Genomic DNA, 22,331 nt, shown 5'->3' with positions numbered 1-22,331 from the left:
CTCTTGTTGTTGAAACAACCCTGTCTTGGGTGTTAGGATACCTGGGTTTTTCTAAACCTGGTCTCATTTTGAAAGCTAGGGTGAGTCCTTGCTTCTCTTTCGGCCTCAGTTTCCTTATGTGTCTGATGAGGGACTAGATCACAGGCCCTCTGAGCTCAAATACTGTGGGTGCTGTGATACTTCTCAGTAGGGCCTTAACAGGTCCCCATAGATCCTCCCCCATTGACACCCCCGCCTGATGAACGGGAGGCTGGTGCTGAGGCCTGCCCAGAGCAGCCCTGGTGGGCTTCCCGGAGGCAGGTTGAGGTTGGGTCACCAGTGCCCTCCTGTCTTCCAGGCAGTGACAAGGAGGCCATACTGGAGCTCATCACTTCTCGGAGCAACAGGCAGAGGCAGGAGATCTCCCAGAGCTACAAGTCCCTCTATGGCAAGGTAACCATGGCAACTGCGAGGTGGGTGGGATGGGGCCAGGGAGCTGATTTCATTCACCTGTGTGTTCATTCAGGGCCCCTCCTGTTTTACTCCAGCTCAGCCCTCCGTGCTGACAGTTCTGCCCTCCTTTTCTCTTCTCATTAGTCAGGCCCCACTCAGCCACAGATGCGTGTACGCCGCCTGCTGTATGCTTGGGCACTGTGCTAGGTTGTTGGGGCTCACAGGCGAACGAGACCTGTGAGGTGTCAGCCCTGTGGACCCACAGACAGTGGGAGGGACACTCAGTAAACAAGTGAACCAACAATGCCAGGGAAGAGGCACCGTGCCATGCACCCCCCATTTGCTCACCGTGTGACTTTGGGCGAGTTGCCTGACGTCTCTAAGCCCCTTTCTTAGGGTTGATGGGAGCCCATACCTCCCAGAATGACCCTTCCATGGGCTTACTTAGCCTGGTGTCTTGCAGGACAGGTGCTCATTGAATGTGATAAGAATCACATTTAATGAGCAACTCCCCCTCCTCCTCCATCTCCTCTCCCTTTCCCCCCAACCCCCACCCAGGACCTCATTGCTGACTTGAAGTATGAGCTGACAGGAAAGTTTGAACGACTGATTGTGGGTCTCATGAGGCCACTTGCCTACTGTGATGCCAAAGAAATTAAAGACGCCATCTCGGTAAGAAGCGTGGGTCAGTATGTGTGTTGCAAGTGGGGGTGTGATTAATGGGAAGATTCTGGTCTCTGCAGCAAGTATTCAGTGAGGCCTGCACCCACCAGCAGTGTGCCCCACTGCAAGAGGCAGCTTGCTCAAACCCTGTCCCAGAGGGGTGCCACAGTCTCCTCCAGATGGACAGATATAGGACAGATGTTGGTGTGAGACAGACCTCGTAGAGTGGCCCTTGGCCCAGACCTCAACACAGCAGCTTACAGCCCTGAGGAAGCAAGATGCAGGGGCACAAGGGCAAACTGTGCCCAACTCCCCAACACCAAGGGCATACTAGAGGAGGTCGGGAGGGCAGGCCCAGGGTGGCTTGAGAGGGTGTCACAGAATATAAGCGATCAAGTTGGGCCCAAAAGCTCTGAGGTCATTCCAGGCTAGGTAAGAAAGGTGTGTTCAGGACCCGGGTGTAGCGCAGCCTGGCTGAAGCAAGCAGCGAGGGATCAAAGCTCTTAAATGTACCGGGCACTTTACAGAAGCCAGTTGTATACCTGTGATCTTTGCCTCAGATGAGCTATTCAATATGACTTTATATGTTGGTAAATTTAGCGACGTGAGAGATTGCCTTCTTCAACGTCCTTGTGAGTTTGGCAGAGCAACTGGCATCATTTCCATTTTACAGATGAGAAAAGAAGCTCAGAAAGACAATGTTTCTCAATGAGAAGTCACAAAGCAAGCTGCTGGCAGAGGCAGGACTAAAACCTATGTCTTTTGATTCTCAGAGCAGCAGCTCCAGCTTGGTGCCTAAGAGCTGTGGTGGGAGCACTCTGAGTGTTGAGGGTTTCATAGCTCTGGCCACTCCAGGAACCCAACGCGTGGTTGGTGGTGGCCTCCCATCCCAGTCCTGACTCCTGTGTCCCTTCTGTGCTCCCAGGGCATCGGCACTGATGAGAAGTGTCTAATTGAGATTTTGGCCTCTCGGACAAATGAGCAGATCCACCAGCTGGTGGCAGCATACAAGGATGGTGAGATGGGCGGGAGGGACCATCCAAGACTTTGAGATATGAAATGAGGGTAATTGCAAGGGAGGGGACCCTAAGACTGTGGTGGGCCATCCAACTTCTTCCCTCTTTCCCTCTGATCTGTCCATCATTTCTCCATGTCAGAAATAGCTGCTCTGTGCAGCAATGTTCTAGATTCTCAGGATATGGTGGTGGGGAGAACCCATGTAGTCCCTGCCTCCTAGAGCTTACAGATTCATGAGGTAACAAGGGATACAGACAATACACAGGTAAACACGATGATGACATGTTGTTACACAATGAAGTAACAAGAATCAGACTTTAATTGGGCAGGACCTGCCTGCCCTAGACAAGTGGTCAGGGAAAGCATGTCTTGGGAGGAAATGAGAAGGAGCCAATTGTGTAAAGAATGGGGAGAAGATCCTGGCAGGCAGAGGGAATGGCAAGTCCAAAGGCCCTGGGGCAGAAATGAGTCTGGTAGCCAGTATAAGGCCAGAGTTGCAGGACAGGGTCACACAGAGCCTTGCAGGCCAAGAGAAAGGTGATGTTTGATTCCAAGTCCAGCAGGAAGCAGGGGAGCCCATGATCAGAGAGGGCTCTAAGAGTTACTCTTGTTGCTGTTGATTGGAGAGGGAGGGGAGCAGAAGCAGGAGGCACAGTTAGAAGCCTGTAGCCACTGTCCAGGTGAGTGACCACAATACCTGGAGTAGGATAGCATGAGTGGAGATAGAGGGAAGTGGACAGATTCCATCTCCATGTGTCAGGGGTCAGTGCAAAAACCTGTGAAGATACACCCTGGGTCCTTCGATGATCATCCCAGAGGCTGGGTTCTGGGATTTGTAACAAATATCTGAATCACCCTGGGGGCAGCAGGGACCTTTATCCTAAATCCCTGAGGTCTCACAGGGATGGGACTAGAGCTTGTGTTCCTTTCCTGCAGCCTATGAGCGAGACCTGGAGGCTGACATCATTGGTGACACTTCTGGCCACTTCCAGAAGATGCTCGTGGTCCTGCTCCAGGTTGGTCCACTATGGGGTCCTCCCTGAAGCTCTAGCAGAGACAGGCAGAGGGCTGTGGGCAACTTTTTCCTGTTGCCCCAGACAGAGTGGCTGTGAGGGGTTCCTTGGTGGCTCGTCGGGTATAAAGTCCTCATAAGCTGTGGCCACTCCTGAACTGCCCATTTATCCACGAACTTGAGATGGTTCCTCTCTGGCTCACCTGGCTGTAGAATCCAAGCATCCAGGGTCTGCTGTGTTGCCCCTGGTTTGCGTAGGCAGGTGGTCCCGCATTCCCTTTGCACACATCCCTCTTTTGTGCCCCAGAGGATCCTCCATCCTCTCTTCATACCCCCACCCCTCCTTTCCAGGCCTCCCTCTTACCAGCCATTGCTCCCCCCCCCCCGCCCCCTGCAGGCACCCGAGTCACCAGCAGGGATGGGGCATTTCTGGGGCTGCCTGCATGGCGTGTCCCACAGCCAAGCCCTGCTGCTCCTCCCTTCCACCCCCAGAGTACATAAAAAAGGACCATGAAGAGGCTGCAGACTGGCATCCACAGCCGATTTCAATCTGCCAAGTTGTTTTTCCCCCTGGGTTTCCCTACACAATGTGTTTTTTAAAAAAATACTTTGAGTTAGTTGCTAACATTTAAAAATGAAGAGCTTTTGCTTGAAAGCCAGATTTCTACATTCCTTTGAATAATAGAAAGTTCTGGCAATAGCAGGCCTGCAGGGGGCTGGAAAACAGCCCCACTCTGCTGGTTTACCACATCACCTGTCCGGCTCCCGGGAATGCTCCATGACCATGGGCTCTGTGCGGACAGGCATTGAGAAATTTCAAGGCCAGCTCCAAGGACCAAACTTGTATGGAGCTTTATATAGATATTAAGCCACTTCATTGTTCCTTTCACTTCCTGCCCTCCCATACACATTTCACCCTAGCCGCTCCCAGGTCTTTTTCTTCCATTGCCATAGCAATCCCAGTCCCATATCAAGCAGCTGGGGAATTATCAGAACGTCAGGGATGGGAAAGCCATTTGTTCTGGAGAGGAGAGTTCCAGCTCCTTTTTAACATCTAACACCAAGTGGGCAGTGCCGCAGCAAGGATTATAAATGTGCAGGCTCTGTCATTGTAAGCTCAGTCTCCAAGAGAACCAGGGGCTTTGATATCTGGAGATGCACCATCTAGGGGGAAGAGGAGATAAGCCTAGGCCTGACCCGTACCTACAGAACCACAATGCCCACTAGGGCTGGCCCTGTGCCCTGTGAGTACCATCCTTTGTCAAATGGGGGCACAGGGCATGGGTGGAGCAGCAGAAACACCAATAGGATTTGATGCCTTTTGGATCTCAGGACCCAAGTCTCAGATCCTCACTGGTGAGTTCTTTGGGTTAAGGTGTGAACCCTCAGTAGGACAAAGATGTGCAGACTTCCTACTCCTGTGGTATCATTGTTGGTGGGCATTGTGAGCCACACCAAGGCTTGTGCAGGGTCCTGTTCTCAGTACAGGTGCTGGCTTGCTCTGGGATGGGGCACCTAAAGGGACCTTGGTCATTCTCAGAACACTCCTTCTTTGGTCCCAACTCCAAGGATGAAGGGAAAAGCCAATAGGAGGGACCCTATGATTTCCCATAAAATAGATACTTCGGTCTTGGTGCAGTGGCAGCTATAGGTCACTGCTCCAGGACCCGCCTGAGCCACCGTGCTTTCTTTAGCTCTCCCTGTCTCCACCTCTGGTGTCCAGGCCTTCCCCCTGCCTGCAGTATTTGAACCTCATGTCCCTGTATGTCTTCTGCCCAGGGAACCAGGGAGCAAGACGATGTGGTGAGCGAGGACTTGGTCCAACAGGATGTCCAGGTAAACCAGCACAGATGGAGGGCACTGGGGCATGGCAGGGGAGCCCCAAAAGTGGGGATCTTGGGGATCCAGGGAAGGGCTGGAGGTGAAGTAATTTGCATCAAATACTAGAATTAACTGACTCACAGCCAGCCTTTTATATGGTGCTTTGCCAAAGAAAGGATTTAAATTGTCTTTCAAAGGTATACAACATATATAAAATTGGTGAGATACGTTTTGGAGCTTTTGTCATTTGTTCATCCAGTGAATTAATATGTATTGAATACCTACTATGTGCTGGGCACTCTGCCAAGCACTTGGGGGATCACTAATGAAAAAAATCAGACGTACTGGGACAGATAGGTGTATATTCATCATACAGACACCTTTTTTATGGGTATATCATTACATTCTAGGTGTTTAGTGTCCCACTATGTGTCAGCGACACTGCAGGGGTAGATTCAGAGAATGCGAAGACATAGTCCCTGACTTTGAGGACCCCATACCCTAGTGGGGAGACAGGCATATAAAGATGTTATTATAATATACAGTGGAGCAAAGCAATAAAGAAGCAGGAAACTATAGGAGCTTAGAAGAGAGGAGGAGGGGAAGAAAGAGAACTCGGTTTTGGGGACATCAGGAAGTGCTTTGAGAACAAATGGGACATTTAATCCAGGCCTTGAAGGCTGAGTAGGAATTTCCCCAGAAAGAAAGGAAGGATATACAGGTATATGCAAAGGTCCTGAGGCTACCAATTACTGGTATGTTTAGGGTTCCAGCAGTAGTTGATAAGCTTGGCCGGTGAGTTCTGTCTCCTTTGAATGAAGTCCTTCCTCTTCCCCTTCAGGACCTGTATGAGGCAGGGGAACTGAAATGGGGAACAGATGAAGCCCAGTTCATTTACATCTTGGGAAATCGCAGCAAGCAGCATCTTCGGTTGGGTAAGTTCCAGAGAAGAAAGACCTACAGCTGTCCCCTTGGGGTTGTGCCAAGAATTCCATTCTTTTTTCCTTTTCTACAAATAGAGCAGGATAGTTACTTCATCTATAATTCAGGTACTGGCACTGATTTTATTAGATAGTGGTTTGTGTAGTCCCTCGGCAAAGTCATTAACAGGATGCTCAGCCTTTCCATCCGAGTACCAATCCTGTCTTCATGTTGGAGTGTGAGGAATACCCGGTGCCTCATGTCATACACAGCATGGCAGCATGGTGGCTGGTGATGTGCATGATGTCCCTGTCAGCTAGCTCCTCAAATACCAGCCCTACCTTCATGGTGGGCACTCTGCTCCTGGCCTTCCCTCCCGAGATCCTGGTTTCTTCTGTGTTATGGGGCATTCTCAACATCCCTGTTTCTCTGACTCAGTGTTTGATGAGTATCTGAGGACCACAGGGAAGCCGATCGAAGCCAGCATCCGAGGGGAGCTGTCCGGGGACTTCGAGAAGCTGATGCTGGCTGTGGGTACGTCCTGACCTTGCTTTCCTAGGGGCTTTGCGGGATTCTGGGATTCTGGCCCAGGACAAGAGGCCCAGAATGGAAAGGGGGGATTATATGGTATAGGGGCAAGGAAGGACAGGCAGTGTCAGACAGGCAGTGAATTCTGAAGGTTGGCCAGGGCAGCATGAAATCAGGGAGGCAGGGAATAGAGCCTCAGGCACTGACTTCCTGCCACTCCTTCCCCCAATGCATGCAGTAGGGCGAGTTAGATCACTGAGCCTGGGATCGGGGAAATAACCAGCAGGAGAGTGGACTTGTGTGGAGCACGTGCTGGGTGCTGTGTGGAGTGTTTGATATTTAAAAAGGACCCAGGAGTAGGCATTATCTCCATTTCACAAATGAGGAAACCACATCTCACAGAGTCTGCATCACTTTGTCAAGGGGTAGTTTTGTAATGACTTGGGGGATATTCTAGGCCTGAGGCATGCCAGGAGCCGACTAATCAGTGGTGGGGGCCAAGATTCAAACCCAAGGCTTCTCCCAAATCTGCTGTTGACTTGGAGCAAGTCCCCTGTCCTCAGTTCTCTCATCTGATAAGTGAGGGCAGAGATAATGGCTTGCCTGACCCCGAGGCTCTTCAAAGCTAGACTTTGTAAGAGTCAGTATGTCTGAGGCTGGGTGGGTTGTATGTGTGTCTTCTGGGGGAGAGCTATATCCCCAGCCTCATCCTCCTGCCCAGAGTTGTCACCTGCCAACTCTGTTTCAAACAATCAGGTTCTGGCGTGCTCTGCCAGCAGGATCCAAAGTGATGTAGCTGCCAGTACATTTTCGCTGCAGCAGAATCTAAAGAAACACCTTTTCCAGCTCCACCTGATGCTACCGCCTACCTGGCCTAGTTCCCTACAAATCCCCAGAGGACTGGAAAAATGAAGTGGGCTTTAAGATGCACAACCCAGTTGTGCCCAGTTCCTGATTTCTTTATGCCCTGGGTTTGTGTTAACAGTGGGTGGGACCTCAGGTTATCAGGAACCTGGGTTCTTCTGGGGTTTGTACTTGGTGGTCCCCAAGGGGTAAAAACAAAGAAGGGGTCCGGCCACCCCAACCCATCCCGAGGCAGCCAGAATAACTCTACCTCTTCCTCCCTCTTCTCAGTGAAGTGCATCCGGAGCACCCCAGAGTATTTCGCTGAAAGGCTCTTCAAAGCCATGAAGGTGTGTAGTGGGGTCAGTGGGGATAAGTTTGTAGGAGGGGGTCTCTCCCCAGCCCCACGGGACTGTAGAGCCTGACAAGTCTTTAGGACCCGCAAGCCAAAGAGAGCCCTCCCTCAGGGGATTGGCCACAGTAGAGAGTGCTGGTACTTTTCCCAGGTGAGCTCCCAAGCCTGGGATGCTGTTGGGTCATACACCTGTCCACGCTGATAGCTGCTCTGACCTCATGATTGATCACAGGGTGTTAAGACAGCCTGCACTTGATTCACCCAGCCAGATGGGCTGGAAGCCCACACATTTCAAAAATATTAATTAGCTGGAATGCTTATGTACAGTATATGTAGATTAGACCACTTTGGAAGATGCTTGTTATTATCTATTAAGGCTCATGCTGTTTATCCCTGTGACCCAGTGATTCTACTCTGGACGTGTACCTGAGAACAGCGATTCCCACTATTTTGCACATGGGACACACAGAAACTGATGATGGTTCCAGAGCAAAACAGGGTACATGAATGCAGTCATTTGTTGCCAGAGGCCATAGACCTGAGGCCCGGCAGCTCAGGCCTTTCTGGCCCTATGTGGCCATCACACAAAGACAAGTGGACTATGGCCCCTTCACTGTCTTTCATTGTGCCAGAGTGAGGTCGTACAGCTCAGCCCCGGAGAGAAGGTTCCTGTGTGCATGCATTCATAAGAATGCTCATGGCATTGTCCACGTTAGGAAAAAATTAGAAACAATCCCATGTCGGTCAGGAGTTGCAGGAGAAATAAATGCAAAGTGGTGTTATATACAGTGGTCCAAGATGTACTAATGTAAACGATATATGCTTAGAGGTACAAAGTTATGGTAAAATTATAAGGGAAACCAAGGACAGGCCTGAGGTATGAGAGGGAGGAAGGAACTCAAAGCAGGAGGGATGCATAGGGAGCTTCAAGGGGAATGGCAATGTTTTGTTTCTTTTGTTCTTAATTTTAATGTTTTATCACAAAAGTTGTATTTCAACTAAGCTGGGGGCTGGTAGCACTCTAGCCTCTTCTCAGGTTCCTGTCCCTGTACCCACTTGTCTTCCAGGGCCTGGGGACCAGGGACAACACCCTGATCCGCATCATGGTCTCCCGTAGCGAGCTGGACATGCTTGACATTCGGGAGATATTCCGGACCAAGTACGAAAAGTCCCTGTATAGCATGATCAAGGTGAGCGGAGCTAACGGGGTACAGAGAGGAACAGAGGGCTTGGGAGCCACTCCCAGGGGAAGAGAACTGCCCCAGGAAGCTGGGAGTCTCTTGGGAATTCCAGGAGCCCTCACCTCGTGGCACATTCTGAGAATGTAAGGCAATTCAAAGGAGAAGTAAGCATCTGGTGGCGCTTGTGAGTCACAAAGCCCCAAAGGAAGGCGGAGCTTTGTTAGGAAGGGCATGGAGGCAGAATTAAGGATGAGGACTCCATCCCAAGGGCAGTGAGAGTTCAGGCTTCGGAAGATGGGGCGGGGGGTGGGGGGGAACTTGGCCCCAAGACAGAAGATTTATGATGACTGGAGTGCCCAGCCCTTGACACTTGGCCAAGACACAAATAGAGTTGAGATTTTTTTCTTTGGGCGGCAAGTGAGATAAAGCTTTATGAATTCCAGCTACATTCCCTGAAGTATGTTTCCAAAGAGGAGTTTTACAGGTGTTACATGCAAAAATGTTTCATGGGAAATGTTGGGGAAAAACTAGTAAAGGCAGCTGGTTTACTTCAGAACTTCTCATGGCCTTTAATATGTTAAATCCATCATGAAGCTCCAAGAGGGGTCTAAGATATGCCGCATATGTTTGTTTGGGTTTGGCATTTCCCAGTGTTTTTTGTTCATGAAGCCCTATTTTTGTGGAATATTTCACTTGGGAGGGCCAAGCTGGGGATTATCTGGGGGTAGAGGTGTGCTGGGGCTGGCTTGCCCTGCTTTGGGAGAGCAGCCAGCGTTTCCTCCGCATTTTACGTTCGGTGAAATCACATTGGTGGTTTGAAATTATCCCTTGATGGATGGATTTACACCACAGAGATTGCCAACTGTTGCAAATCAGGGCTTTTCTACCCCCCACCCCCACCACCCCCACCAAGAGTCAGTACCACTGGTTGGAGGGCTCAGCTACCCCCAAACCAGAGGAGAGTCAAGGCTGCCATGAATAAGTGTTCAGCCCTCCCCTATTTGATGCTATGCAGAACCTTCCCTCCTTGTCTGAGGGGAGCTCAGGAGTGAGTGAAAAGGAGTAACCTTTCTCTCCTTCTTCCCAGAATGACACCTCTGGCGAGTACAAGAAGGCTCTGCTGAAGCTCTGTGGGGGTGATGATGAGTAAGTGGCTCCCAGGCCCCAGGCTGGAGGGAGTGGCCCCCGGGGGTGGCAGGCCTGGGCTCTCCTGGCCCTCATCCTGATGGATGGATTGGATGATCTTGGGGATCCCTCGGTGCCAGGAGCAGTGCACAGGTGAAAGTCTGTACGTGTGAACGGGAATGTGCTGTCCCAGGCGCGGAGGTGTCTGCTCTTGTGAGCTTGGAAAGTCAGTCTGGGAGACGTGACTAGGAATCAGAATATGAGGGTCCAGATCCTGCTGCATCATAGCAGCTTCTCAGTTTCATCATCTGTTCAATGGGAAAAATACAGGTGCCTGCTTTGCATACTCCTTTATTCAGCTTGTTTGTAACAAGTACCTCCTGTGAGCAGGCCTTGTCGGGGAGCACTGGGGAAGCCCACAGCCCCGTGAAGCAAACAGGCCAGAGCCGACGTGCGGGGTGGTCCTGGGATGGGGAAAGCAGACGTGCCTATGAATGCACACATCAGGGCACTCTACCTCTTCTGGAGGTGGAGAAGTAGAGGCCTGAGGAGGAAGGTGAGGAAGAGGAGGAGGTGAAGACAAGGTCTGAAGGAGGGTGGGGGGAGGACAGGCCTAGGGATGCCCGGTACATTTCTGTAACTGATGCCAAACTTGCAGAGTGAGAGGAGGAGACTTGCAGGAAGAGAGGAGGCTGAGCAGTGGGAGGGGCCTGGGGCCTCCTCCTAGCAGAAGAACCTCTGCTGGGGGGAGTGGGGAGCCACCGAAGAGATTAAATTGGGCATGACTTGACCTGATTTGTATGCTACGAGGGGGAGCTCTAGGTACTCTGGGTTTCCCCTCCCAGAGCTTATAAGGATCCAGGTAAGTAAGAGATAGGAGAACCTCCTGTTAGCCTCTGGCAAGTGCCTTGGGGGCTGATTTAAGTTCCGCAGACATTTACTGGGCCCCCAGTATACCCAGGTGCTTTGCAAGAGGAGATATTGAGGTGACAGGGCCACAAGCTGGTCACTGACTTGTTTGAGAGGGGAGACTCGGATAGCAAGCACTCAGATCATAAAGAAGAAAGGTCAGAGGACTCAAGAAATCCTATTCTGCTTGGAATTTGGGGCCAGGAAGGCTCCCGGGCAAAGCCGCATTGCAAGGGGTCTCAAGAGAAGGTAGAAGGTTCTCAGAAATGGAGGGGAGGGCTCTGAATGGATGAGTCTAGATATAAGGTAAAGAAAGCCAAGCGGCTTTCCTTAAGGGGTGTGTGTGTGTGTGCGTGTGTGTGTGTGTGCGCGCGCGTGTGCATCTGTGTACGTGGCCGTGTGTTGTATGTGCGCAGCGCGGCCCGCGATGACGTTCCCTCCTGTCCTGTCCTCTCCCCGACCCCCTCCATTCCAGTGCTGCTGGCCAGTTCTTCCCGGAGGCAGCGCAGGTGGCCTATCAGATGTGGGAGCTTAGTGCAGTGGCCCGAGTAGAGGTCAGACCCTCCCCACCTCCTGCTTGACCTCTTGACCACAAGCTTCCAGTCTTCTGCTCTCGCACCTTCCTGCTGCTCTGGTTGGCACCCAGCTGCCCCCTGGTGGCCAACCCGAGACACTGGTTCTCACATCTGAAGCTTCCTTGTCTCTTAGGAGTGAGGAGTTGGTGGGTGGGCACTCTGGTAGGCATCTAATTCCTGCATCACCTTCTAACCCGCTGGGAAGTGTCCTGGCCCACTCACTACTAACAGGGCTTGCTCAATGGAGACATGTCTGGTTCTGGGGAGGGGCCTTTGTCATCCTGGGTCAGACCGTTGGCCTCTGGAGGCATGAATACAGAACAGAGGGGCACCTCTAGGTGTACTGGATGGCTCAAGGTTGTTCTGACCATCGTGAGACCCAAGGTCCACAGAAGTACTTGGGGCAAACCATTCCGGGGACTGGTAACCCTTGGGCCATGTGAAAATATTTGGACCCTTGCATTCTCTCTATTACTTACTGAGCCATTTTTGGCAGGTCCCTACCTCTTTCTGGGCCTCTGTCTCCATCTTCAGGATAAGGTGTTAGACACAGCAAGCTCAGTGCCTTGCAAGGGCTCTTGAGCTCTGATGTTCTAGAACAGCATTTCCCAAATTATGAGGCAAGAACTGTCATTGCAGACGACCTTAAATTATATAAGAAATGAATTAGTTTGGGTGTGAGGAGCCTCCATGGCATTAAAGAACACTGAACTCACATAGCGAGAGAGCTACTCCGTTTTTATTTCATCCACCTTGCTCATTCCGTCAAAGAGAGAGTCTTGGTTTGGTGCCACACTCACTGGCTTTCCTTTTTCACAAACAGAACTGAGCATTTGACAAGCAGCAGCATCTCATTAAATCTGGTGGTATTTGGCACCGTGGTGTTTTTTTTCTTTATTGCATTTGTTTGCATGGGCTATCATCTCTTTATGGCACATAATACCAGTGTTCTCTATATGAAGTGATTTAAAAATTATCTTCATTCATTAATTTATTTCGTGAATATTTTTTGAGTGCTTACTTCATTGTAGGCACTTGGGACATAAAGTTGAATTAAGTAAAATATTAAGAAACAGTGCAGGTTGTATGCAAATAGGGAAATACTAAAAACCTCACTTAGGAGTGATTGAAGTTTGGGAGATCCTGTTCTGGTGTTTCAGAATTCTGGTTGCCTTTTCAGGCTTGGGCAGGGGGCTCTGGAAGAAGCAGGAGAGCCTTGGGGACAGGGCAGGATTCTGAGGGACGGGGGAGGCCCCAGTGCAGCTAGGATGGAGCTGACTCCTGGGGCAGGAAGCTGGCTTGAACAGCACTTGCCCTGCTCCTAGCCTGGGTCTGTCTCTCGTCCTCTCTCTCTCTCAGCTCCAGGGTAGGGGGTCTGTCTGCTGTGCCTTCACCCCTGCCTCTTTCCCCTCAAGCTGCTTGGTTTGGAGCTCGTGGGGAAAACTTCCCCTCTCTTGCATGCGCCTCTCTTGGCCTGGCCCCCAGGGGGGCCTCCAGACACCTGCTGAGTCTCTTTCTGCCTCTTGCAGCTGAAGGGAACTGTGCGTCCAGTGGACAACTTCAACCCTGATGCAGATGCCAAAGCGCTGCGCAAGGCCATGAAGGGACTTGGTAAGGGCACATGAAAGGGCTGAGTTGGCCTCTGGGGCAGCAGGTGGGGCAGGTTTGGCAGTGGGCCAGGCAGGAGTAAGAGCTGAGGCCTCAAACTAGGGTCCACAGAACGAGGAGGATTTTATGTGAGTCTCTACCCTCCCGAGGAGGGTCTTCGCTCCCTGAGTCTAGGGAGGAGGGGGGTTAGGGGGTTTGTAAGGAACTAGGCACAAAGCCCTTCCTAGAGACCAAAGGTGTCCCCAGCCTCTCAGGAGCAGTGTCCTGGTGTAGAAGAAGGTATTAGGTCATAAGGCTTAAGGTCATAAGGGTTCTTGTCCTGGCTTTGCCTTAGACTCACTGTGTGACTTTGGGCAAATCCTTTAACGCCTCCAAGGGTCCGTTTCCCCAGGTATAAAGTTAAGAGATTAAGAGATACAGACCCAGTTCTGGGATGGAGGGTCCCCCCTGCTGGTTACCCCTTTGAGACCTCCATTTGGAACTAGTGGGAAGAAGTACTCTCTGGGTGGGTGCCCTGTTCTCAGAAAGGTCAGCAGGGACAGAGCATACAGGTGTGGCTTCCATTATGCTTCCCCTCCTCTCCACCCCTGCTCTCCGCCCCACCCCACCCCTGCCCATCTAACCTCACCTCCCTGGGGCCTTAGCTTAAAGTCCTCCCCTTTTGGGCCTCATCTTCGTTTGTCTCTTGGGAAAGATAATATCTACCGAGCATATCTATTACTACTAGAGGACAGGTGTAAGCGTCCTTTTGTTTTTGTTTTTTTAAGATTTTTAAAAAATCATTTATTGATGAGAGAGAAAGAGAGAGGTAGAGAGAGAAACAGGCTTCCTGCTCTGCAGGACTCAATCCCAGTACCCTGGGATCATGACCTGAGCCAAAGGTAGACACTCAGCTGCTTAGCCACCCAGGTGCTGCTGTAAGAGTCCTTTTGAAAGGTGGGTGCTGGGTCTGAGGTCGAAGGCATTAACCTGAGAGGCTGGAAGTGGTGTCCTGATGTCTTCCAGAGTTGACATCTCCTTCTATAGTGGTTACAAGGACTTGGGCTCCCGCTCCCAGGGAGTTGACGAGAAAGCACACAGAGGGCCCTGCGGGATTTAGATTGTCAGGTCGAAGGATCCCTTAGTAACTATCTGTCCTCTTCATGGCATAGATGTGGAAATTGAGTCTCAGAAAGGGCCAGGACTTGTACATTCATGGCCAGAACCAGGGCTGGAACTCAGAAGCCCTGACTACTCAGCACAGGGCTCTCGGCTCTTGTGGGGGTCTCCGTTCAGCTAGGGAGCCGACAGAAGGAGGTGCAGGGAGGAATCCCAGTAAAGTTGGCAGCTTGGGCCAGAGGCAGGGCTCCTGCAGGCGCTTGGGAGTGCTAGCCTCTACGTGACAAAGACTGGCACAGCCCATGGGGGGGATGTGGGGAGGCTGGGCCATGGGCCTTCCTCTGAGGCATGGGGCTTTGCTGACTCAGGGACCGACGAGGACACCATCATCGACATCATCACACACCGCAGCAATGCCCAGCGCCAGCAGATCCGCCAGACCTTCAAGTCACACTTCGGCCGGGTGAGGCCTCGGCTGGGGCCCCGCACCCACCCCGCCCCCAGGGTTGGCCCGTCACAGCCGGCTCTGTACAGCTGGGTGCCCAGTCTTCATGGCCCTGGTGCCCTGTGGTCACGTGTCCTTGGAGTGTCCCCTGCCCTGGTTTGGGGCTGCCTGCAACGCATTCTCTCCATCCCCTGGTTCCTTGTGATCAACCCTTGTGGAAATGGCTCAGCTTGATGAGGCTAAGATGAGGGACATGAGTTGTTTTCATGCAGCATTTTCTGGATCTCGAAATTCCAGAGGCTTCAACACCCTAAGGCCGTGTCAATGATTCTTGTGCCTTAGCGGCAAGCTGGCGAATTTCCCCCAGGGTGGGAATGATGTCCTCGGGCACTGCCCCCTTTCCTGTCAGTCTCCTTGCCTGCAAGGACGGTGGGTCTTCCTGCTGCTTGGGTTTTTTTTTTCCCCTGCCCTCTTTGATGTCCTCTAAATAGTAAACATCAGCAAAGACAGACACAGGCTCTCGCTATGCCCCGCGTTCACACGGAGCCCCTGTGTCCACATTCAGTACCTCCTCCTTGTCCTGGGTCACACATGAGCACGTGCTGATAGTGGCATGACCTCAACCCTGCCTTTGTAGGACTTGATGGCTGATCTGAAGTCTGAGATCTCCGGAGACCTGGCAAGACTGATTCTAGGGCTCATGATGCCACCGGCCCATTACGATGCCAAGCAATTAAAGAAGGCCATGGAGGTATGACGTGGGCATCAAAGGGATGGGATTCAGGCTGGGGGTGCTGGGGAGGCACAGGTGCTCCCTGCAAGCCCAGGTGTGGGTTTGCTGTAGCTCCCTCGCAGAGCCCTTCCCACACCCGATTCAAACTAGCATGAACGGCAAAGGTTGGTTCCCATAACTGAAAGGTATAGCACTCCATCTGGTTTTAGACATGGCTGAACCAGGGACTCAAATAATGTTCTATGGACTCTTGTCTCTCCCTTACCTTGGTTCTCTCTCTTCTGTGGTGGCTTCACTCTCAGAGAGTCTTTCTCCTTGTAGTAGTAGGCTGGCTTGTGTATGTCCTACCAGCTAGCACCTCTGTTCCTTCCTCCTAGGAGTTACACCAAAGTCTTGGCTTCTACTCTGGTTGATTCAAGTGAGGTCACACGCCCAGTAATCAGTGATGTCAGAGGGATCTGAAGGAGCTGCTAGGGGAAGCAGGATGGAGCTGGAAGGAAAACCTTAGCAGTTGGAGTCTATTCTAGTCCGGCCCTGCTACTAATACAATATGTAATGTTGGACCACTTACACTTTCTAAGCTTCCATGCCTTCAGCTGTGAATGGAGAACAGTCATTCTGGCCCTTCAAACATTGGAGTGGGTCAAGCAAGGTCATGGGAATGAAGGGCACCATTAACTCTGAAGACCTGACCTTGCAATTGATTAGCAAGAAAGGATGTGATGTCCTGGCCCAGCTGTCACAGGAGCTGCTTTGCCTCTCAGGGCACCAGTTGTACCAGGGGCTCCTCTCCTGTGTTAGGAGCATATGGTAACCCATCCTGGGCTACGTGTATTAGTTCAGCTACGTGTCTCATCAACCGTCAAGGCAAGGCTGTTATCTTGTCCCCATTTTACAGATGAGGAAAGTCAGGCTCAGAGGCTAAGTCACTTGATCAGAGTCACAGCACTCGGAGATAACAGCTGGGATTCAGACCAACTCCATCTGACTCTGGAGCCCGACTCGACAACCACAGGAAACCATGAGGGCTTCGAGGGCTTCGGGTCCCTAGAGGATTAACAAAAGAACAGACCTTCCCTGGGCAAAGCAAATTGAGGTTATTGTCCTCTTAAAATGCCAAGACAAAAAAAGCAAATGGTTTGAGAGCACAGAGTTTAGAAGTTGAAGGGACCAGGGAGCCAACCTGACCCAACCTTTTCCATTCTCGTACTTCACCAACGGGAAACCCAGGAAGGCGCCATACCACCTGTGAGGTAGGAGAAGGGTGGGGCTAGATCTTGTCTTAGAATGCTCTGGGGGTCAGGCTGTCTCCCCCACATGCCTGCTTTTAGTAAAGAGCCTATTAAAAGCTCAGCCAGCCTCAGTTTCCTTCAGGTCTGGAAGCCAATGGACTGGCCACCCCACAGGCAGTAAATCCAAGGGCAGTACATATGCCTTATTTTTTTTTTTTTTTTAGAGTTGTGGCCTCAGTGGCTTCTGCAGGGACTGGCATATTGCAGGTGTTTCATGCATATTTGAATCTGTCAATGAGTCCATTTTGTTCACCTCCCTCCCCTCCCCTTGCTGCTCCAAGTGAGGACCTTGGAATAGTGCTTTCCCCAAGCTGTCTCAGACCAGAGGACCTAATGTACCTGTCCCCATATCACTCCTCAAATCCGAGTATCAACGAAGACAGCGCACAAAACCTCTTATCTTCTGACAAAATAATATCTGAGAAAATCTACACAGAGCAAAAAAGAAGAAATGAGAAATCGCCTATGATCTTTTACCCACCCAGAGACCACTGTTACACTGCAATGCATGACCTCCATTCTTTTTATATACTTACACATAAATGTTTATATTCAGACACGTGTGTATGCCTTTTTATATACACATACCTCTCTATACCACGTATTCTTTTCTTTTTTATTTTTGGTCCAAAGCAATTCTCATGGGAGGTTCTGGAAATCCTGACAGGCTGGCATGTACCCCCCTAACTGCTGTCTCTGGTCTGGAGATAAGGAGAAAATCCAGGAAGCCTTGGTGGTCTGAGTGTTTGCCTCCTGGGTGGTTTCTTGGAACAGGGGTCTTCCTCGCCAGGACCCCTCAGGCCTCTGCATGGGGGTCAGGGCTGTGGTTCAAGCTTCCTGTCTTGACATTCTAGGGAGCTGGCACGGATGAAAAGGCTCTCATTGAAATCCTCGCTACTCGGACCAATGCAGAAATCCGGGCCATCTGTGAGGCCTACAAGGAAGGTAAGGGTCGGAGGCCTCAGGCCCAGTACTGCTGAGAAGTGGTGGGAGGAGAGCCCCCTTGCCCCATGGCTCTGCCCATCTCCCCTCTCTCAGGCATGAGGCTTTGCTAAGCCCCTGGTCGTGCCCGGCCCTGTGTCTGAAGAAAGGGAACCCTAGGCAGAGAGTCCCAGCTGGACGAATGCCTGGAGGCAGGGAGTGATTGGAGGGAGTGTCCAGACCTCTGTGGAGCAGGAGGATAGCTCCTGGGTAGGTGGCCTGTGCAGTCACTCTGGGCCCTCATTCAGAAGTCTGTGCTTGGTCAGACTATTATTTTGAAGAATCTTAAGTACCAGTCAAAAATGTTTAAAACTTGTAAGAAGCTCTTAGGATGGTAGCAATTTTGAGCAGAGGAATGTTATGGCCAGAGCTTGTGGGTCCAGCACCTGTCTTAAAGGACGGAAAGTAGGAGAAGGAAGACAGGGTGGCTGTGATGCAGGAGAGGCAAGATTCCCGAAGCCCTCAGCTGGGATGGGGAGGGAGGTGATGAGCTGGAGGCATCCAGCCACAGTGACACGACTGGATGCTGCCAAGAACCAACTACAAACTCCTTCATCCCTATCACCCCTGCCAACATGCTCTGGCTCAAGACTTCAGCTTCCAGAAGAAGCAACCCCCATCCTTACCCATCAACTGCCCACACCCGGTTTCTCTGTTTCAGACTATCACAAGTCCCTAGAGGATGCTCTGAGCTCAGACACATCTGGCCACTTCAGGAGGATCCTGATCTCTCTGGCCACGGTGAGTGAGTTCATGGCCCCAGGCCTGCCTGGCCCCTGGAGGAGTTGGGAGGGGGGTAAGGAGGTCAGAGCCCACTTGTGATGAAGAAATGGTGTCCTCCCCACTTGCCTTCTCAGTCCCACTGCTAAGGCCATGACTGGCTTGTGTGAAGCCATCTCTCGATGTTCACTTTTCAAAGCTGGCCTGGTGCTACCTTCTCCAGGCAGCCCTTCCTGATGGCCCTCAGCCTGGTTTTTTGGGCCCCTGGCTGGCAGGACAAAGCCATGTGGGTGACCTGCATGTTACCTGCAAGTTACAAGTTTTCTTCACTATCGCTTGTATTCCTGCAGCCCAGACACTAGGCCCTGAGCTTACTGTGTCTGAGTTCCCTTGGGCTAAGTGCCTTCAAATGTAATGTTCACATCAGCCTCTCCTACTAAGGCAGGATTAGTGTCTCCATGTTCTAGCTGAGAAAGAGGGTTCAGAGAGGCAGAGTGGCTGAGCCAAGGTCCTGTGGCTGCTGAGGGACCAAGAGGGTGGATGTTTGAGGACTGAGCTTTCTCGCCTATCCTGCTGCAGGGAAACCGAGAGGAGGGAGGAGAAGACCGGAACCAGGCCCGGGAAGATGCCCAGGTGAGAACACCCCCCCCCACCCCGGGTAGCTCCAGCTAATGCCTGTCTGTGCCAGGCCCTGGCACTCTGGGAGTGGGGACAGCTCCTGGCAGGGATGTGGCTGATTTAATCGGTGTATCTGTAGACCCATGGACACCTTGCACCTCTCTACCCTTAGAAGCAAGACTTTGAGTATTTTCTCAACTTTAGAAACAATTCTAATGAGTATAGTGCTGGTCTTACTGGCATTTGTTGTGTGAAAAGAGTAGGCTGAGAGCACTCAGACCTTCAGAGCTGGAAGGGACTTACAGACCCACCCGGGTCAAACTCCTGTTACAGTGGGAAAATGGAAGCCCAGAGAGGGGGAGTAACTTCTGAAAGTTACAAAGCACGTCAGTGGCCCAGTTAGACTTGACCCAGTGAAGGCAGGTCTGGGAGCTTTCTGGGAAGGGGGTCTGAGTGCTAAAGGTCTGTTTTTTATCTGTGAAATGGGACTAAGGTTGAAGGAAGTGTCCTGGAAGAACCTAGACAATGAGTTCATCAAGGGCTGGGATCTTTGTTTTGCTCACTGATGTGTCCAAAGTGGCCACATGGTCAGAACTCAATAAATATTTATTAAATGAATCAGGGAGTCAAGGGTTCTCTTGGGTCTCTTGGCTGCTCTGCTTCTGCCATGCTGGGGAGCTTGATCTGGAGACGGTTTCTCATGGAGGCTGGATGGCCCCAAATCCATCATCCCTAAGGGTCCTAATAATTAGGCAGCCCTTCCTAAGGCCATGTGCACTTCCCTCACTGACCTGCACCTTGCTTCCAGCACCCTCTGGCCTGACCCAGGTCCAGGCATTGGGCACAGACACCAGAGACCAGGGATCTGGCTCCCTTCCTTGACAATTGGTGGGTTTGGAAAGAGCCCTGTTGGATTGGGAGTGGAGGTAGCCGCTCTGTGTCCACTCCACTGATAGAAAGGAATGGAGTGTTAGAGCAGCCCCTGGGCTAGAAGAATTCTTGGCTATGACCTTGACAGTGGCAAAACTATAAAAATGCACACTAAGCACTGAGCATGATGCTAAGACTATTTTATACTTTATTATGCCCCCCTTATTCCTGGAGGAAAATGAAGATCCTAGCCAAGTGTATGCTTTCTGAGTGGCTGTGGCGTGATTTGAACCCAGGCCCTCCTGACTCCAAGGCTGCACTTAAATGTGGTTTTCCAGCTGCTTGTCGGTGTGTTTATGAGGGCTAGCCTGGGAACCCAGCCCCTAGGGTGGCCAGTTAAGGTCACATTTCATTCACTTATTCAACATGTATGTACTAAGTACTACTACAGACTGACTCATTGAGCCCTTGTTGGTCTTTGAACCTGGCTACCCCCTTAGAGCTCACCCCAAATCCACCATCCACCCTGAAATTCATCCTCTAGGTGATGCTGCTTCCCCAGGGCCTACCTATGGGGCTGTGCTTCCAGTTCTGGCCAGCAGGGGGCAGCGGTAGGCTGCCCTGGCAAACACCCTGCCCGCCCGAAGGGGTGAGAGAGAACCTGGGGGCCCGGAACAGGGGAGCCCTGCCCAAGTCAGTTGCCTGTCCAGATTCACAGATGCTGGGCCCTGATTAGTCTTAGTGTGGACTCATTTTCTTAGAGCTAGAATGTTCGGTTTCTAAAGTAATACATATTCTTTTGTAGAAACTCTAGAAAATAGAGACAAGCCTAAATAAATAAGTCAATCCATAACCTACTAGTAACATTGTTAATATTTTGGCATATATCACTTAGTTGTCTTTTTATATGTATATCTACAAGTGGATTCCTGCTTTAGAACAGTTAGAAATGAGTATTCCCTCAATACCATTCAAATTATCTTTAAAAACACATCACTTTAAAAAAAAAAGATTTTATTTATTTATTCATGAGAGATACACAAAGAGAGGCAGAGACATAGGCAGAGGGAGAAGTAGGCTCCCTGCAGTGAGCCTGATGTGGGACTCGATCCCAGGACCCTGGCATCACAACCTGAGCTGAAGGCAGACGCTCAACCACTGAGCCACCCAGGTGCCCCAAAACCAACATCACTTAATGGCTATGTACTATTCCATTTAAGAAGCTACTACCAAGGTTTATTTCAACAGCCCCCTTCCTGGGCACCACCTCTTCCATCATATGTGGGAGTGTTTTTCTTAAATAGGTTTCTAGAGGTGAAATGGGAACACCAGAGGAAAACATACGCAAAAACAGAAGGTGTTAGATCTGCAAAGCCGGCTTCCTCCTGGGAAAATAATGCATAGGAGTACTTGGCACTGTTTGTGTCACGTTTCCTCCTTCCCCCACTCAATTCTGCATGTCTAGCACACCCCTGAGCTCTTGGAAGTCCAGGTCTGCTACCACAGTACTCATGAGCGTGTGGTGTTCAGCTTCATCCCACAGCGATTGCTGAAAGCTTCCTTTCCTCCCTCCATGATCCAGTTTGAGCAACAAATAACATAGGCAGTTAGATCCAGAGTGAAGTGAAGACCTGTGGCCAGTTTCGGATGATTCAATCCCCAGGCTATTATTTTTTGATATAACAGTTTTGCAGTTTTGTTGAAATATCCATATACCATGTTATTGGCCTATTGAAAGTGTACACTTCAGTGGCTTTTAGCATCATCACAGACTTGCACAACCATCACCACAATCAATTTTAGGAAGAACCCAAGGAAACCCTGTATGTGTTCCTCATTTCCTCTCAGCCTTCCAGCCCTGCATAACCACTAATCTACTTTCTGCTCTATAAGTTTACCCATTCTGGTCATTTCATATAAATGGTGTCATACAGTACATGGCCCTTTGTGAGAATGTTCTTTCACTTAGTATTTTCAACATTCGTATTTAGCCTATGTCGTACTTCATTCTTTCTGCTACCTCGTTGCATGGCTGTATCACCTTTTTGTAATCCGTTCATCAGCTACTTGACATTCGGGTTACTTCTCAAGAATAATGTTGTTTGCTATAAACATGCATGTACTTGCTTTTGTGTGTACGTATATCTTTGTGTCTCTCAGGTAGATAGGAGTGGAATTGCCAGGTCATATGTTTACTCTATGTTTAACTTCTGGAGGAACTTCCCAGTTTAATTTTTGCGTGAAGTAGCTAGGCTAATAGGAAAAGCCTCAGTGTTAAATATTTGGAAAATTGTTTGAGTAGCCCACGGCATTTTTCATACAACACATATTTTTGTCTTAAAGATGTTTTGAAAAAAAATATGTCTGGGGTTCTCTGACCCAAATAAATGAAGAAGACATGTTAGATTCTTTTTGATTTGATTTTTGTTGAGGAGGAGAAAGAGAGTTAGAGAAAGGGGGAGGGGCAGAGGGAGAGAAGGGGTGGGGTTTTTTGCATTTTTAAAAATTGTATTTAAATTCAATTAACATATAATGAATTACTGGTTTCAGAGCTAGAGGTCAGTGATTCATTAGTCTTACATAA

General features: G+C 50.5%; 1 protein-coding gene across 4 annotated transcripts in view; it reads left to right on the top strand.

Moving 5' to 3' along the window:
- Nucleotides 1-22,331, top strand: part of ANXA6 (annexin A6) — a 48,180-nt gene that overhangs the window by 16,264 nt on the left and 9,585 nt on the right. For all 4 annotated transcript variants that reach the window (XM_055325382.1, XM_055325379.1, XM_055325380.1 and 1 more), the window contains exons 4-20: nt 338-432; nt 991-1,104; nt 2,021-2,111; nt 3,049-3,128; nt 4,904-4,960; nt 5,787-5,880; nt 6,305-6,400; nt 7,529-7,587; nt 8,660-8,782; nt 9,861-9,919; nt 11,283-11,361; nt 12,912-12,993; nt 14,457-14,551; nt 15,171-15,284; nt 17,413-17,503; nt 18,201-18,280; nt 18,839-18,892. In XM_055325382.1, coding sequence (XP_055181357.1) covers nt 338-432; nt 991-1,104; nt 2,021-2,111; nt 3,049-3,128; nt 4,904-4,960; nt 5,787-5,880; nt 6,305-6,400; nt 7,529-7,587; nt 8,660-8,782; nt 9,861-9,919; nt 11,283-11,361; nt 12,912-12,993; nt 14,457-14,551; nt 15,171-15,284; nt 17,413-17,503; nt 18,201-18,280; nt 18,839-18,892 — 1,463 coding nt within the window. The remainder of the gene's footprint in view (nt 1-337; nt 433-990; nt 1,105-2,020; nt 2,112-3,048; nt 3,129-4,903; nt 4,961-5,786; nt 5,881-6,304; nt 6,401-7,528; nt 7,588-8,659; nt 8,783-9,860; nt 9,920-11,282; nt 11,362-12,911; nt 12,994-14,456; nt 14,552-15,170; nt 15,285-17,412; nt 17,504-18,200; nt 18,281-18,838; nt 18,893-22,331) is intronic.

The sequence above is a fragment of the Nyctereutes procyonoides genome, unplaced genomic scaffold, assembly GCF_905146905.1.
Source record: "Nyctereutes procyonoides isolate TBG_1078 unplaced genomic scaffold, NYPRO_anot_genome, whole genome shotgun sequence".
Lineage (NCBI taxonomy): Eukaryota > Metazoa > Chordata > Mammalia > Carnivora > Canidae > Nyctereutes > Nyctereutes procyonoides.
The sequence above is the reverse complement of the archived record's forward strand: the minus strand, read 5'-3'. Positions and strand labels throughout refer to the sequence as shown.